Raw genomic sequence first — 16962 nt, 5'->3', positions numbered from 1 at the left:
AGTGAGCAGGAGAGACCCAAGGCGGAATACAATCCGAGGCCTGTCGTAAAGGGTCTTGAGAAGATCTCTTAAAGGACTAAAAGTCCGAGCCATGCTCCAAGTTGGAGGTCTTCCTCCGACTAGGGCAGGGACAATCGTAGCTTCGCATGAGCGAGGAAAGATCCAGCGGGCAGGAAAAAGTTATTCCTTTAAGCCTGAAGGTCAGGGAAAGGCTGAGCGACAGGCTTCACTGCCAAGAGCGGAAAGGAGTTTCCTCCCGCCGAAAGGCAATAAGACCGTTATTGCTGGCGAAGAGGCCTCAAGGGAAGAGGTATATCTCCCACGGCACCAACCACCGAAGACTCTTCACTTTGCCTGGAAGACCCCTGCGGATGACTATCGCAGATGACGCGACCTCCGTACCGCGACTGTAGCGGGTTGTCTCTTCTTGAGGAGGAGGCGTAGTGTCTCCAGGCCTGAAGCCGAAGCGACGCCCCGGTTCGGGAGAGATGTCGCAGTGTGGTTGTTTGAGTAGTCTGCGCCGTGGTAGAAGCTCTCCCGGGAGTTCCGTCAGGGGAAGCAGAGGGTCCAGAAACCGTTCTGCGCATAGTCCCAGTGGAGCTCTCCCATTGAAAGGTTGACAGACAACCTGGTCTTGTTGAGACCCATTGTTCACAGACAAAAAGGAGGGAAGACGCAGGCGTCGAAGTTGTCCCACCATCACCGGAATGCATCTTGCCAGAGTCTCGGGGTCTGAGACTGGGGGGAAGAACAGCGGAAGCTTGAGGTTCCAAGCTGTCGCGATCAGGTCCCCCAGACCAGGACTTGCTAGTTACTCAAGGTCAAAGACCCCCAGGTACACTCTCTCTACGAGGCTCTGCTCGGATAGTCGGAGAGAACATTCCTCTGCCTGGAATGAGAGAGCCGATGGTGGTCTTGAGAGAATCTCAATCATCCCGGTATCTCTACTGCAAGATGTGAAGGTGTGAAAATGCATCCCCTGCTAGTTAGAACACGCCAGAATCATGAAGTCGACGCGCACGGGGCGACTCAGCAGGAGCTGTAGGATCTGTAGAGGGGCCAGACTACGGCCCCTAAGCCTGCCTGAATGATGGAGAGGTATCCTTCAGGTCTTGACCATAGGCCTGGACCAAGACATGCCACCCCCCCCCCCCAGGTTTCCTTTGACGAGTCCGAGAACAGCATCAAGAATGTGGGGAAAGGACGAGAATATCCACTACCATCAAGAGGTTCCATAGGTCAACACCCATTGCAGGTCTAATAGTTCCGCTGGTCCCATAGGGGCCAGGAAGTCCTGTTAAACGTTGCCTGAAACCATCGGAACTTGGACCGCCCCACATGGAACTTATCCTGAGGCGACCGTTCGGACTATAGACGGGTCAATGAGGAAAGGAGAACTAGGAAACGTTCCAAGGTAGGGCTGAAAGCTCTGCTTGACTGAGAACAGGTACTGCGACTCTCCTCAGCCTTGCCACAGTCAACTGAAAGGAAGGCTCGGAGGATGTGGCAACAGAATCTGGCGTCCCCAGGTGGTCACCCATCCAAGTACCGACCAGAACCGACGTTGCTTAACCTCGCTGGACGGACGAGAAGCGGGGTTTCCAACGTGGTAAGGCCGTTGACTCAATATCATGGCCAGATACTCCAGATGTTGAGGCAGAAGAAGAAAAGGCTCCAAGCAAAATACCATGAACCCACACTCATGGTAAGCATCCGGAAGCTTGTCCCGGCGCTGAAGAAGGTCGAACCCGAGCCTACCGGAGTTGACCAGCCCTCCAAAAAGCAGAGGAGGCGGAAGCCTGCACCTGAGCGGCCATGAGGAAAGCAGGGAGAGTTCTCTGGGGAAGAAAACCTGCTATGCCACGGTGGGATAGCCACACTGCATCATAAGCAGGAATACTTGCAGTCTAGGCTGAATTCTACAAGCTCCCTGGAAGATGGATGGAATGGAAACTGAAATTACCCGTCGGTCCGCGCGAGGGAACGCCGTCCGTCCGCGCGAGGGAACGCCGTCCGTCCGCGCGAGGGAACGCCGTCCGTCCGCGCGAGGGAACGCCGTCCGTCCGCGCGAGGGAACGCCGTCCGTCCGCGCGAGGGAACGCCGTCCGTCCGCGCGAGGGAACGCCGTCCGTCCGCGCGAGGGAACGCCGTCCGTCCGCGCGAGGGAACGCCGTCCGTCCGCGCGACGGAACGCCGTCCGTCCGCGCGACGGAACGCCGTCCGTCCGCGCGACGGAACGCCGTCCGTCCGCGCGACGGAACGCCGTCCGTCCGCGCGACGGAACACCGTCGGTTCGCACGCGGGCGAACATTGGAGAGCATGTGCGCGGACGCGCATGAGCGTTGACGTGCAGGCACGTGGGGGTGTGGGCGCCCAGGCGAGCGGTCGCGAGGGTGGGCAGGTGAATGAGCGCGAGTGTAAGCGCGATGGCGAGGAAACGCGCTGCCGCGTAGGCAAGGAAGACCGCTGGCGATATGGATCAACAGGCGATCGCGCGATGGCGAGCAGCGTGCGCAGGTGGGCGATCGCGCGATGGCGAGCAGCGTGCGCAGGTGGGCGATCGCGCGATGGCGAGCAGCGTGCGCAGGTGGGCGATCGCGCGATGGCGAGCAGCGTGCGCAGGTGGGCGATCGCGCGATGGCGAGCAGCGTGCGCAGGTGGGCGATCGCGCGATGGCGAGCAGCGTGCGCAGGTGGGCGATCGCGCGATGGCGAGCAGCGTGCGCAGGTGGGCGATCGCGCGATGGCGAGCAGCGTGCGCAGGTGGGCGATCGCGCGATGGCGAGCAGCGTGCGCAGGTGGGCGATCGCGCGATGGCGAGCAGCGTGCGCAGGTGCGCGATGGCGAGCAGCGTGCGCAGGTGGGCGATCGCGCGATGGCGAGCAGCGTGCGCAGGTGCGCGATGGCGAGCAGCGTGCGCAGGTGGGCGATCGCGCGATGGCGAGCAGCGTGCGCAGGTGGGCGATCGCGCGATGGCGAGCAGCGTGCGCAGGTGGGCGATCGCGCGATGGCGAGCAGCGTGCGCAGGTGGGCGATCGCGCGATGGCGAGCAGCGTGCGCAGGTGGGCGATCGCGCGATGGCGAGCAGCGTGCGCAGGTGGGCGATCGCGCGATGGCGAGCAGCGTGCGCAGGTGGGCGATCGCGCGATGGCGAGCAGCGTGCGCAGGTGGGCGATCGCGCGATGGCGAGCAGCGTGCGCAGGTGGGCGATCGCGCGATGGCGAGCAGCGTGCGCAGGTGGGCGATCGCGCGATGGCGAGCAGCGTGCGCAGGTGGGCGATCGCGCGATGGCGAGCAGCGTGCGCAGGTGGGCGATCGCGCGATGGCGAGCAGCGTGCGCAGGAGGGCGATCGCGCGATGGCGAGCAGCCTCCGCAGGTGGGCGATCGCGCGATGGCGAGCAGCATCCGCAGGTGGGCGATCGCGCGATGGCGAGTAGCCTCCGCAGGTGGGAGATTGTGCGATGGCGAGCAGCATGCGTAAGTGGGCGATCGCGCGATGGCGAGCAGCATGCGCAGGTGGGCGATCGCGCGATTGCGAGCAGCATGCGCAGGTGGGCGATCATGCGATGGCGAGCTAGTAGCTGGCGAACCATGTTCCTTCAGAAGCGTTGGAGAACGTTGGCGCGCCGGCTGTAACACACGCGGGCGATCCGGAGATCGCCGAGAGACAGGTGATCGCTGACGTGTAGAACGCTGTTGAATAGGCGATACTAAAATCGCCTGTGCGCGCTGGCGAGCAGGTGAACGCTGGCGAGCAGGTGATCGCTGGCGAGCTGATGATCGCTGACGAGCAGAAGGCAACGCGTGGAAGCCTGCGCATAGAAGAAGAGTCCTTGACCCAGACCTGAACCGAAGTTCTAGATCGCGAGGGCGAACGTGGGCGCACAGGGCGCGTAACAGGAACCAACAGGAACAGCAGGGATGATCATCATGAGAGCGCTGACGAACAGGAGAGCGCTGGCAAAAGGAGAGCGCTAGCGATCAGGAAGCGCTGATGAGCAGGAGAGCGCCTGTGCGCTAACACTGAGCAGGAGCAGGAGAGAACTCAGCAGAAGGGCGCGCAGGGGAACCCTGACACGCAAGGGAAGAACCCCCGTTGGAGGCAACCCTTTGCCCCGAAGGGAACGTTGTCCGTCGGGAGACAGATGTCCGTTGGAAGACAGTTGCCTGTCCGCCGGGAGACTGATGTCCGTTGGAAGACCGTTGCCCGTCGGAAGACGAGATCAGATTGCTGTCCATCTGCACCAGGGCGGAAGATCAAGAAGTTGTAGGCTGCAAACGGAGATTCAAAAAGGCGCCTCTTAGCACCCTTATAGGGAGATGAGAGGCCCTTACGACGAGGCGGACGGTGGGCCTTACGGCGAAGGAGGCCAACAGCAACAGCATCAGAAGAATCCTCCGAAGAGGAGTCTCTATGAGTGTACTCTCTCGCGAACGAAAGAGAAACACTTCGTAGAAGAGACTGGTCAGCCAGTGACCTAAAAGGAGCAATCCTCCGAAGAGGGGCTCCTGCAGTTGCCCAGCCCCTTGAGCGTAACTGCAGGTGTGACCGCTCAGCACCAAGAGCATAGTCGCACGAAAAAAAGGCAAGAGAAGAACCCCCCAAAAGGAGAAAAACTCAAGACTGGACAGGAAAAAACTTCCCTCGGAAGGAAAGTTACCCGCCCAAGGAGGCAAGCCTCCTGAGAGTTCTAACATGAACTGGAGAGCTGTCCGTCATCACGGGAGTACTTCCAGTAGAAGGAGACACGCCCCTGACGAAAATCCAAGGGGGGAGGCAGCAACAGCCGAATCCCCAGGCCTCAACAAGACAGCTCACACCGTTGCCATATTACAGAAACGAACTAGATCGGTAACTGTAAAAAATTAAAACAAAAATCATTAGTACACATTCATTCCCCCGGGAAGGCTCCGAAGAGTTATCCCGAGGGAAAGGAAACAAGAATTACACAACAGGCACGTGCCCTCACAACCACTTACACTCACGGAAGGAGAGCTGTAACCAAAACAGAATTATAACAATTATAATTATGAAACTCTGTAATTATGTAATTTAAAAATGAATGAACACTAAAGAAAGAACGAAAACCTTGAAAGGAATCGTTATACAAGCTGAAAAATCAACAACTACAATTAGATTCATAAATTAATTGAGACAAACATACGGCGTAGCAACCTCCCCACACGGAAAGGAAGCTACAAGGGCGTAGTAACACGTAGTAAAAAGGTGAACGACCTCAAGAGAGAGAGAGAGAGAGAGAGAGAGAAAGACCAAAGTCAAACTCGATCGCCACCCATAAAATTACGCCGTGGAGGCCTAACTGCCGAGGACTCCATGTAGATATCGAACACTACACACACAAATCTGAAAAGGAAACTTACTGATTTCTATACTCAAATATATATACAAACATGAAAACATGTTTACATATATATTGAGTAAAAGAAAAGTAAGCGATTAAGTAAAGACAAAACAAACAATGGCTGTCAAGAGAGGACCAAGACAGACGTGTCTGTCACAGTCCGAGCCAAAAGTGAAAGTGAGCATTCATCTGTCCCCTACCCCCCCGCTAAATAGCGCGGGGGTAATACACCCTCGTTAAATTCTAATGGCTCGCCATTTCAGCTGCGCTAAAAGGTAAACCCAATGTAAATAGCGTGGTTTGTATTTCGGTTACGGAACAAAACTGAATCGAGAAGAACAACGTTACTCACTCCCAAACTCCTTGTACAGAGACTTGGGACGAGAATAAAGATTTGGAACGTTTTCTCTCTCTCTCTCTCTCTCTCTCTCTCTCTCTCTCTCTCTCTCTCTCTCTTTTGTCACTCACAAGAGAATGGCTCACTCACTCTTCGTCAATAAAAGGTTATTTGACTAAAGGAAAATACTAAAAGGACTAAGAAATTGAAAATTAACATGTTCCTTTAAATTAGTATTTAAAAAACTTCAGTTAGTAAGAAGAATGAACAAAACGTCAAAATCGATTTACTCTTTCTGCAAAGTGAAACCGTGATTCTCTCTTTCTCTATCGTAACGATAGAGTGCAAACTGCGTAGCATAAATAAACCAAACGTTAGTTCATCTTTGAAAACAGCACGAAGACTATTCAAAGAATAAATTTCTTAAAATATTCATCTCATCAATATAAACAAAAATAAAAGTTGAATGGGCTCAACGTTGTTTAACTTCGTTTACCAAGTAATTACCGCCTACAAAGAATAGGCATAGGTCGCTTATAAACAAAAATATAAAATTTATCTCGGTGTTTAGTATAAATGGAAAGCGAATCGAAGAGGCCTAATAAAGGCGGGTGAGATAAAATATATGGAGGTAAATCTATAAATATCAACAATAATTTATAAAGTGATAAAATAATTACTAAAAGCCTTCAACACACTTCCGTACACTGAGGGAAGGGTCGGCCATCTTTGATCTATGGAAAATCCAGAGAGAGATTAAAAAGCAAGGGTAAAAAAATTTTTCTCTCCTTTCAAAAGAATTTCTTTTGAAGATCGTATTGTTTGAGAATAATCCAACACAGCGAAAGCCATAAAACCATGAACAAGTACTTCACCAATCAGTAGAAACTTGAGGTTAAGCGCGAGCGGAACCAATGCTGTCACTACAGTGAACCCTCGTTTATCGCGGTAGATAGGTTCCAGACCCGGCCGCGATAGGTGAAAATCCGCGAAGTAGTGACACCATATTTACCTATTTATTTAACATGTATATTCAGACTTTTAAAACCTTCCCTTGTACGTAGTACTGTTAACAAACTACCCTTTAATGTACAGAACACTTAATGCATGTACTACAGTACCCTAAACTAAAACAGACACAAATATTAAGGGCGACTTTATATCATGCGTTTCCTAAACACGCCAAAAAGCACGATAAAAAATGGCAACCAATGTTTTGTTTACGTTTATCTCTGATTATAATGAAGAAACAAACGCATTTACACATCTGTGTATAGGTTAGTTTCTGCATCGATTATATTGATTATTCAGTACAGTATGTTGATTTGGTTATTACTAATGTTTTACTTAATTTTTCTTAGGACTTCCAAATGAAATGTTTTTCTTTATGACGTCGCCTGAAACGACGGCGTCATAAAGTACGCTCAGTAAACAAACTAAGGAATTTAACGCGCATGATGAAAGTGATAAATAATGATATTACAGTAAAAGCTTAAATAAAATGTTATTACAAATATTATTTACCGTATCTATATAAAATCATACATACGTAGCAAAGCAGGAAAACAATCTACGAGAGAGAGAGAGAGAGAGAGAGAGAGAGAGAGAGAGAGAGAGAGAGAGAGAGAGAGAGTTGTTTTACATACGTAAATGTAAATTTTGAACAAAAAAAAAAAATAGCCCCATTTCATATAAAATAGATTACAAATATTTTACTTTATCATATTACAGTAGTCTGTATAATACTGTAAAGTTCAGTACAGTATGTTGTTGTTAAAGTCGTGGCGATGAAATTCTCACAAAACAAAAACACGACGCCATTTGAGTACAACAGCTGATTCTCTCTCTCTCTCTCTCTCTCTCTCTCTCTCTCTCTCTCTTCTCTTCGTGTTATACAATACTTACATTTAGATGAAGAAACTAAAATTAGTTTTCTTAGTGTCAATTAAATACGAAACGAAATAATTAGGCCGAGTCTACATCCATTTCAATCATAGCTAAAAATACGGCATCCGATTTCATCAGCAAACCACTATTTTTTGGGAAATATCATTTTATTCTAGAAAATTGCCACTCTTTAAATAGTTAATTGCACATTAAGAAAGCGTGTACTTTTGTTTTTAAATTTCGGGTTTGTTTTAAAAATCGAGTATTGTTGACTTCTTTTTTTTTTTACTTTTGGCTGTGATTAGATCAGCTGTCATCTAGCTGCCGCTCTTGAGTGTTTACGAATACACTAACAAAGTATCATTTATACCATTTCTTAACTTATTCAAACCGTCTACAGTATACAGTTGATATTACATAAGCACCAATGTGTTATAACCTATCAAATTTTTTTGTTTATTACATTTAAACCCCCCTCTATCTCTCTCTCTCTCTCTCTCTCTCTCTCTCTCTCTCTCTCTCTCTCTCTCTCTCTCTCTCTCTCTCTCTCTCTCTCTCTCTCTGTGGGCTACTTTTCACTACCTCCCATTCCTTACCTCTCTCTATCTCTCTAATAAATGATATCTTCGTTGCTCCTCAAAGTTTCATTTATATTGAAAATCAATCACGATTCAATTTTCCTTACTTTCTCCAATCTCGCACCATCGGTCACATCGCGGTATTTTCGATATTTCTGGAAAATCCGCGATATATGTATATACATGGGTTATGAAAAAAATCCGCGAAGTGGTGAATCCGCGATGGTCGAACCGCGAAGTAGCGAGGGTTCACTGTACCACCGACAGAGAAGAACTGAATTTATGGAGAAGTATATGCGGTATCTGGCCGATAGTCGGCGCTGGTGGGCACACCCGGCAGCCTTCATGGCGATCGCTCACGAGTTTTTGGAATCTGTCGACCGTCGGAGACGTAAGCTATATAAATATTCACCGGCTAAGCTTAATATTTAAAATTTATTGTTAACTACTGTTCAGGTGATCGGACTGGTTATCCCGCTGGCCCGCATTAACCAACTATCTGCTTGCTACTAAACCCACCACTGCCAAGTTGCCTACTGGACTGGCCTTGTATAAAGAGGTTCGTGGTGGTCCACATTCTCTCATAGAATCCTTGGAGCGAGTCGTGAACTGCTGGAAGGAAGGATCAGGTGTCACACCCGACTCAGCTGAAGGGAGCCAAACTCGGGGATGCCTTAGTTCAGCAGTTTCTGAAGGACGCCGGTCGACTAGGGTTCAAACTGGAAAGACTAGCAGAAACAGGATCAAGGCAATGCATTTTCCTAGTACAGTCCCAGCTCTGGAGTTGCTCTTGGCAACGTCTAAGCTATTGAACCTGGAAATCTGGGTCCATTGGGGTCCCATGTGTCCTGTAGTATATCATCATCCATCCGTGACTGAGCCTCAGTATGTGCATCTTCAGTGTCTGTGCATTTTAACCCTCTGATCGAGCTCTGCTATTGCGTCCCTCCAACTGACGTAATTCTAGGCAATAAGGTGGAGGTGAAATCTCCTGTGCCCGATGCTGAGGGCTTGGTCACTGTTGATTAGGAAGCACCAGAGATTGTCTTGTAGTACAGTACATGACAGAAAAGGCACCTTATTAGTCCAGTAGTACACATGTGTCTCAATGATACAGGAGACCTTATTTTGTGTCTTGTTGATACAGGGGCATAGGTTTGTTTTATAAGTCAGTCTGTACTGAGCCAACTTGGCATAGAGAACCAGGTACTGTCAGAAGAACAGTTAGAGGGGATGACCGGTTCCTGCTCCAGCATTTTAGGCTACGTCCAGTTAGAGTTGAAGTGTCCTTCCGGGTCTCCACCGCTGTTTAACTATGCAGTGGTAGCTGCCAAAGACATTAACTTTTGAACTGAATTGAATATGGGATTTAGGCATTAAGCCAAGCAAGACATTAACTTTTGTTTTGTTCTTGGTAGGAATCTACTGGATGCAGCCTACCTAACACTGGATTCACCCACAGAACAGTTGGTGTATGACCACATTACTGTTCTTCAGTTGTCTCTCAAGGTACTCTGTCTCCCCACTGCATACAGAGACCTCTGTCATGAAGGTGACTGACCCTGAACCTGACCGTGGAGTTCTCCGGGAATGCTCTTCTGTCCTTTAGTCAGGTGGCCAAGATCCAAGGAGATCATCGACAGATCCAATCTGTCATCAATACGATCAACTCCGGGGTTCCTGTATCTCGGGTTCCATGCTCCTATCTGCCCTATAAGAGATGTTGGTCTGGCCTAGGAGTGCACCAGGGTTTGCTAGTGAAGCAGAACCCCGATGGCACAGTAGTCACGGTAGTCACCTTCAATGTCCTGATAGACCTAGTTGCTGAGACACACCTCCAGAATGCTCGCAGGGGGATCAGAAAAATGACTGCAATGCTCCGTCGACTTGTTTGGCACAAATCCTTGATTAGTGTAATCAGGAGTATGTGTCTGACGTGTTGGTAATGATAGACTTTTAAGGCTTCAAGGGAGGAGCTTGCCTCGCCAACCTTGAAGATATGATCTCTTCTCCTTTTGCATTGGTTGATATGAACCTTGCGAGTCTCCCGACAACCAGTACTGGTTTTATTGGGTGTCTGACGGTAGTCAACCATTATTCTAAGTGGGTGACGGCAGTAGCCATTAGGAATAAGAAGAGCAGTAGGATATGCCCTCCAGTCCGGATATTGACTGATAAAAGACCCAAGTTTATTTCCCAGGAATTTACTGAGTTGTTGGAGCGGTACAATATAGAATATGTGAAAACAACTCCTTATAAACCCTCTAGTAATGGTGCAGTGGAGCGGGTGAACTTTACCATTGGCGAGTTACTGAGGGTGATTTCTGGGGAATCTCTGAAATGGGACCAGAACTTATACCGAGCAGTTCTCAGCTACAACCATTCTCACCACACTGAGATTGGCTTTACTCCAGCTGAGAGCATACTGAAGGGTGCTCACGAAGTTGATAGTATCCCGTTGCTGTCAACAGAAACGAAAGCCATTGGCTGAAGGACATCCTCGGTACAAACCGTTTAAGGAGGGTTCTCTGGTTTTTAAGAAGGGGCACCAGTTGGGACATCTTCTGACAAACAAGCTCATCCCTAGGTTTGAGGAGGTATTCCGTGTTACTAAGGTACACGAGAATAAGGTCACCTATGAGCTGCAGAGACTACCCGATGGTGAACTGGTTAAAGATCACCATATCCAGTTAAAAGCCTGGTTTGAACCTCCAGTTTATCTCAGGAGGCGCCTTCTCTGGTATCCGAAGGGTCCTGATCCTGTAACAGAGACTAGGAATAGTCCAGGACTTGTGGATGATAGTCCGACTTCCTCTGAAGTTTCTATGAGTTCTGATTCTAGTAGTGATGGTGACTCCTATGGGATGGCTGCAGTAGTCGCATCATATCTTTTGTCCCGAGATTGTAACAAGTCCCGACGACAAAGGAAAAGTCTCCATCCTACTATAGCTATTACTCAGCCTATGCCCCTTCTTAAGGCAGCTAGGAAAAGAGGAAAAGAGCACTGGATGCTTGATCATATCCTCCAGAAAATTTTGATGAAACACTTCTATTGAAGCCTGATTCTATTTGAGATCGTGTGGTCCTCCAACTGTGGGAGAACAGCCCCACTGAAATGTGTGACACACCGATTTTGACTCCCAAAATTGTGGTTCACTCCTGTACCCGAATTTCCAACACCCAGTTTCTTAGCCTCCTCTTTCCGAGAGGAAGGTCTGAATGTTCTGAAGGGAGGGAAGGCTTATGCGTCGAGACTGTCCCATGGATGCTGAAAGGTGTCCTCGAATGCTGCTGTAGGATCCGGGACTGGAGAGCAGAAAACTGGGAGCTGGGTGTTGATCCTTGTGGCGAACAGATCAATCTCTGGGGACCCCCATTTTCCTAGGAGTGTCCGGGCTACCTCTGGGTGTAGGGACCATTCCGAGCCTACCACTTGACCTACCCTGCTGAGGCCGTCGGCTAACACGTTCTTTTTCCCCGGAATGAACCTGGCCGTCAGCTCTATGTGTTCTTTCTCGGCCCAATCCAGGATCTCTGCCGTGAGGTCGCACAGTTCCCTTGACTTGAGCCCTCCTTGATTCTTCACGTAGGCTACTACGGTGGCGTTGTCGTACATGGGGGCCGCAGTGTTTCCTTGGAGACGATGAACGAACCTCATGCAAGCTTTTTGGACCGCTAACAACTCAAGCACGTTTATGTGTAAGGTCTTCTCCTCCTGGGACCACTTGCCTTTTGCTGTTTCTTCCTGGAGATGAGCTCCCCACCCCTCTTTCGATGCGTCTGTGAGGAGCAACATCTCCGGAGGGGCGGTCGCGAAAGGGATCCCTTTTTGAGTGTTCACCCTGTCGGACCACCACTTCAACGCCTCTTTTGTCTCCGATGACACGCTGACCACTCTGTGCGGAGTCTCCCCCGGGGACCAGAGTTCCTTTAGGTTCCACTGAACCTCTCTCAGCTTGAGTCTTCCTTGGGGAACCAACTTCTCCAGTGATACTAGGTGGCCTATCAGTCTCTGCCAATCCTTGGCTCTCCTGGGAATGTCTGTTAGGAAGGGGAGAAGGACCTGATCCAACTTCTCGAGCCTCTCTGCGGAGGGGAATGCTTTCCCCAACTTTGAGTCTAGGACCATCCCCAGGTAAGTCATTCTGTCAGAGGGGACTAACTGCGACTTTTCCATATTGATGGTGATTCCCAAGTCCCTGCAGGACCGCAACAACTCCACGCCTTGATCCTTCAAAACTGCCTCTGAGGCTGAAATAAGCAACCAGTCATCCAGGTAGCGATTAACCGGGTGCCCTTTTTGTGTGCCCAGGCTGACACTGTGGCGAACACCCTTGTGAACACCTGAGGGGCCGTTGACAGGCCGAAGCAAAGGGTCTTGAACTGCAGAGACTTGGAACTCCACTTTACTCTGAGTAACTTCCTGCTGGAGGGGTGGACAGGGATTTGGAAATATGCATCCTTGAGGTCCAGGGACATCATGAAGTCCCCTTCCCTCAAGGCTGCCAGCACCGACTTCGGAGTGTCCATTTTGAAGTCCGTCTTGCTGATAAACTTCTTGAAGGCCGAGAGGTCGATGACCGGTCTCCACCCCCCTGTCGCTTTCTCTACCAGGAAGAGCCTGCTGTAGAACCCTGGGGAATGGGTCCTTCACTAGTTCCAGGGCTTCCTTGTTCAGCATGGCTGACACCTCCTCTTGTAAGGCTGCCTTCTTCAAGGGGTCCTTGGGTGCCAGCCATTCCGCTCGATGATCGGGGATCAGAGGGGGCGGCTCCGTCAGTAAGGGTACCCTCTATCCCTCCTTCAGGACTGCAACGGACCATGGGTCTGCCCAATTATCCCGCCATGCTTGCCAAAAATGTTTGAGGCATCCCCTACCTGAGTCTTGCAAGAGAGGGGGGTCTCTCTTCCTACCTCCTTCTGGAGGCGCGGCTCGAGCGGCCTCTCCTAGAGCTGGAGTACTTAGGCCTAAAGAAGGCCTGAGGGGTAGAGCTTCCCCTACGGGGGAGCCGAGATGACTGCTGCCAGGCTGACGAAGGGGAGTCTCTCCTGGACTGGGATGTCGTCGGGTGGGACCCTTCTGGTACCACTCTTCTGTGTGTGAGAGTCGTCTCGCGGGTCAGAGTCTGGAGTCCGCCGTTTCCTTTAGCCTTCGGACTCTCTCCATAGTTTCTTCTACCTCTTTCAGGGGGGAGATGGACTTGCCCCACACTGGCGAGTTCCTCAGACACTTCGCCTCTCGCTCGGGGAGCTTACGGGACAGCTTGTTGAGGATTGTATCCCTCCTTCGAAGTACCCAATTGGCTGTCTGAGTGATAGACTGGAATGTGAGGACCTTCATAGCCTTCCCCCCTGAGCGTATAAGTTCCTGGAGAAGAGCCTGGTTCTCCGGAATGGCTAGATCGTGAGACAGCTGGAAACTCACTAACGTACAGGCCCACCAGTCAAGCCACGAAGTCACGTTCACAATGTCTTGGGCCGTATCCTCCATCATGGAAGCCTTAGCCGAAGAGAAGCACACCGGGGCCGAGAGGGTCCTATCCTCGGTGTTGCCTTGGTTAAGGGAGGCTACTGCTGCCTCTACCGAACGGGGCCCTGAGTGCTGACCGTCGGGGACGTAGAAACGTTTCTGGATTCTCAAGCCCGGCAGTAACTTGAAAGACCCCTGGGCCCTGAGGGAGTTCACCTGGCCCGGGACGTATCTGTCGATATGCTCCCTACCGAGTTAGACATCAGGAGCTAAGGGGAGAGTCAAGGATGGTTTCTACTGGATGGGGTTATCTACCATCCTCCCCAACCCCGAGAGCCAAGCTTGCTCCGTCGACGGTTTTGGTTCATCCAGGCGATGGTGACTCCTTATGAGGGCCAGAACTTTCCGGTACGAAGATACCCCATCCGACGTACAGTCCCCGACCTCAATCAAGCCATCTACCACCTGGTACTCTGCGCCGTGTCTTTCTGCGAGGCCGGTTGGGTCCATGTGGGAGGCTACATCCTCCTCTTCCGGGCGAAACGATGGGGCGGGTGCCTTCGCCGCGGGTCGAGCCGCCGGGACGGAGGTAGCATTCATGGGTCTACCTCCACTCGAGGAGAGCAGCGGGGCGTGGGTTCCACGCGGTACCACCGAGTATCCAGGGCGCCTTAGTTGAGCAGCCGTGGTACCGGGTCCGCAAGAAGAGCTGCCAGGCCGGCACAGCAGCTCTCTCTGCTGGGCAGATGGAGCCGGTAACTTGGCAGGCAGCGGGACGGCAAAACCGACCTGAGTCGAGGGCTTCGACCGGTGTGCGGGACGCGCGGTTGACAAGCATGGCAGGGGCATAGGAACGGCTCCAGAGGCCAAGGAGGCAGACACTGGAGCGGCAGATGCCCTGATCGACCCGCTACGGGGGAAAGCTGCCTGAGCCCACCTGTCCTTGGAAGGGCGCCTGTGCTTGTTCTTCCTCGATGATTTTGACTTCTTCCTGGAAGGGCCTGAGCGGGAACGAGACTTAGACTTCCGGGACCTCTTCCGTTTCCTTCTTCCCTCCCGGGAGTCATTGTCCTCCAAAGATGACGAATCGTACGATGACGAAGAGGAGGAGGAGCTGGTCGTGTCCTCTGAGCCCTCTGTTACTAATGCTGGGTCCTGTCGTTGTCCTATCGGTGTGAAGGGCTGCATAAAATCAGGCGGGAGCGTTGACGACGGCGCCGGGGGAATCCGTAGGGCCTTCCTAGACACGAACCACCCCTCAAACTCCTCTTCTTGGCGCATCGGCGACCTGAAGGGCGTCCTTGGGGCCGTCCAGACGATGGAGTCAGGGTCTGACGAACCTGTCGGTTGCCTTTCTTTATCTGTGTCTCCCCCGGGCGCTGCGGTACCTGTAACACTTTGCCACGGGGTGGGAGAAGGGGCCGTAGCGACCTTCCCCAACACTGGGTCCTCGGTAGAGACGGGTCCAGCGGGCACCAGGGCCTTGTCTCCCGAACACACTCCCGCGCCCCCCCCCCCCCCCGCATGCCTGCGAAACAACAGCATCCCGCACATCAAAAGTATCAGACTCATGGGGAACAGCAATGGGCAGTTTCCCCGCAACGGACTTACCTCGTCCCCTACTCAGGATAGGGGAAGGAGACGGTGAACCCCGCTCCGAAGAGGCGGCAGGAGAAGTCAAAGGAGAAGAGGCGCCTACCTTCTTTGGGGACCGCTTCGCCGCTTTCTTCCTCTTTGTGGCGTACAAGGCCCACTGAACCTCGGACCAGGAAGCACACTCCGGACACGTGGCCGACGGGAACACACACTGCCCCTGCACATGGAGCACAACGTATGAGGATCTACCTCCGGCCTCGAGAGCCACACAACGCAGGACTTACCAGCCTTAGGCCCGGGGCAACGGCGTTGGGAATCCATAACGCAATACACAGCACACCAAGCAACACAAGACACTGGGAAAGGAGGTGGATAAAGGTGGCACAAGGGAAGGGAGCACGAGGGAACCCCGTGGTAACACAAAGGGTCGGAAGGGATGTGAGAGAGCGGTGAGATGTGAACATCGCCGCGACCAGAAGCTTACTGGCGACCGAGACCTAGGTCCATGCTCTCGCACTCTGACCCAGGTCGCCTCAGAGCGAGTATCCATCCGCCATGGAGGGAACCACTAGAGCAAACGGAGATAGGGGAAACTACTCAAAAATCTGGTCCGTTGGGAGAATCCCAGATACTCCTAAGAAAGTAGTTCGAGGTAAGTACTCCGTGTTGGAACAAATAAATATTTCCTATATAAACAATAAAAACTTCAACAAAACAAGAGGAAGAGAAACTAGATAGAACAGTGTGCCCGAGTGTACCTTCAAGCAAGAGAGCTCTAACCCAAGACAGTGGAAGACCATGGTACAGAGGCTGTAGCACTACCCAAGACTAGAGAACAATGGGTTGATTTTGTTGTGTCCTTCTCCTAGAAGAGCAGCTTACATTAGCTAAAAAGTCTCTTCTACCCTCACCAAGAGGAAAGCAGCCACTAAACAATTACATTGCCGTAGTTAACCCCTTGGGCGAAGAAGAATTGTTTGGTAATCTCAGTGTTGTCAGGTGTATGAGGACAGAGGAGAATCTGTAAAGAATAGGCCAGACTATTCATTGTCTGTGAAGGCAAATGGAAAGAACCATAACCAGAGACAAGGATCCAATGTAGTACTGTCTGGCCAGTCAAAGGACCCCCCCAAACTCTCTAGCAGTAGTATCTCAACGGGCAGCTGGTGCCCTGGCCAACCTACTACCTCAAATTCAAAAACACCACTAGCATTGTACGTCACTTCATGTCCAAGGATCTTGGCAAGGATGAACCTGCCATCCTCACCCTGAACCTCAAACATATCTATTTCTTTCTGTGCTGTAAGTGGGGCATTCAGTCAACAAATGCCTCACTGTCAAGGGTTTCAAACAGTTGTCGCAATATGGTTGGTGTTGGTCAGCCAGCAGAAACTCGTGTGTAATCCGAGTGTGACCAATGCGAAGACGACAAATGGTCTCCCATTTTCAGGGCATCCCATTATACCGCCAAGGTGATATAACAATCGCAATTTCTCTCATCTTACTTCGGTTAAATCATCCTAATGCGTTTGTCAATTATTATAAATGGAATTCTTCACTGCTGGTAAAAAATCATTACAGAGAATGGGATACCTTCTAGGTAGCAACTCGGCTGCAGCACTCTTTGCCAGTGAATCTGCTTCTTCATTTCCAAACACACCTACGTGTGCTGGAACCCAGCAAAATCGAACTGTTATACTTTTCAAGCCAATGATTAAAAGCCACTATAAA

General features: G+C 51.1%; 1 protein-coding gene and 1 pseudogene across 1 annotated transcript; both read right to left on the bottom strand.

Moving 5' to 3' along the window:
* Positions 1-1504: 1504 nt before the first annotated feature.
* Positions 1505-1623, bottom strand: LOC137640349 (5S ribosomal RNA; annotated as a pseudogene).
* A 9783-nt stretch (positions 1624-11406) lies between these two features.
* On the bottom strand, positions 11407-12846 carry LOC137639495 (uncharacterized). Its single transcript, XM_068371763.1, has one exon. It carries the CDS (start codon positions 12844-12846, stop codon positions 11407-11409), a length of 1440 nt encoding a protein of 479 aa, XP_068227864.1.
* Positions 12847-16962: the final 4116 nt, after the last annotated feature.

This window comes from Palaemon carinicauda, chromosome 4, assembly GCF_036898095.1.
Source record: "Palaemon carinicauda isolate YSFRI2023 chromosome 4, ASM3689809v2, whole genome shotgun sequence".
NCBI lineage: Eukaryota > Metazoa > Arthropoda > Malacostraca > Decapoda > Palaemonidae > Palaemon > Palaemon carinicauda.
The sequence above is the reverse complement of the archived record's forward strand: the minus strand, read 5'-3'. Positions and strand labels throughout refer to the sequence as shown.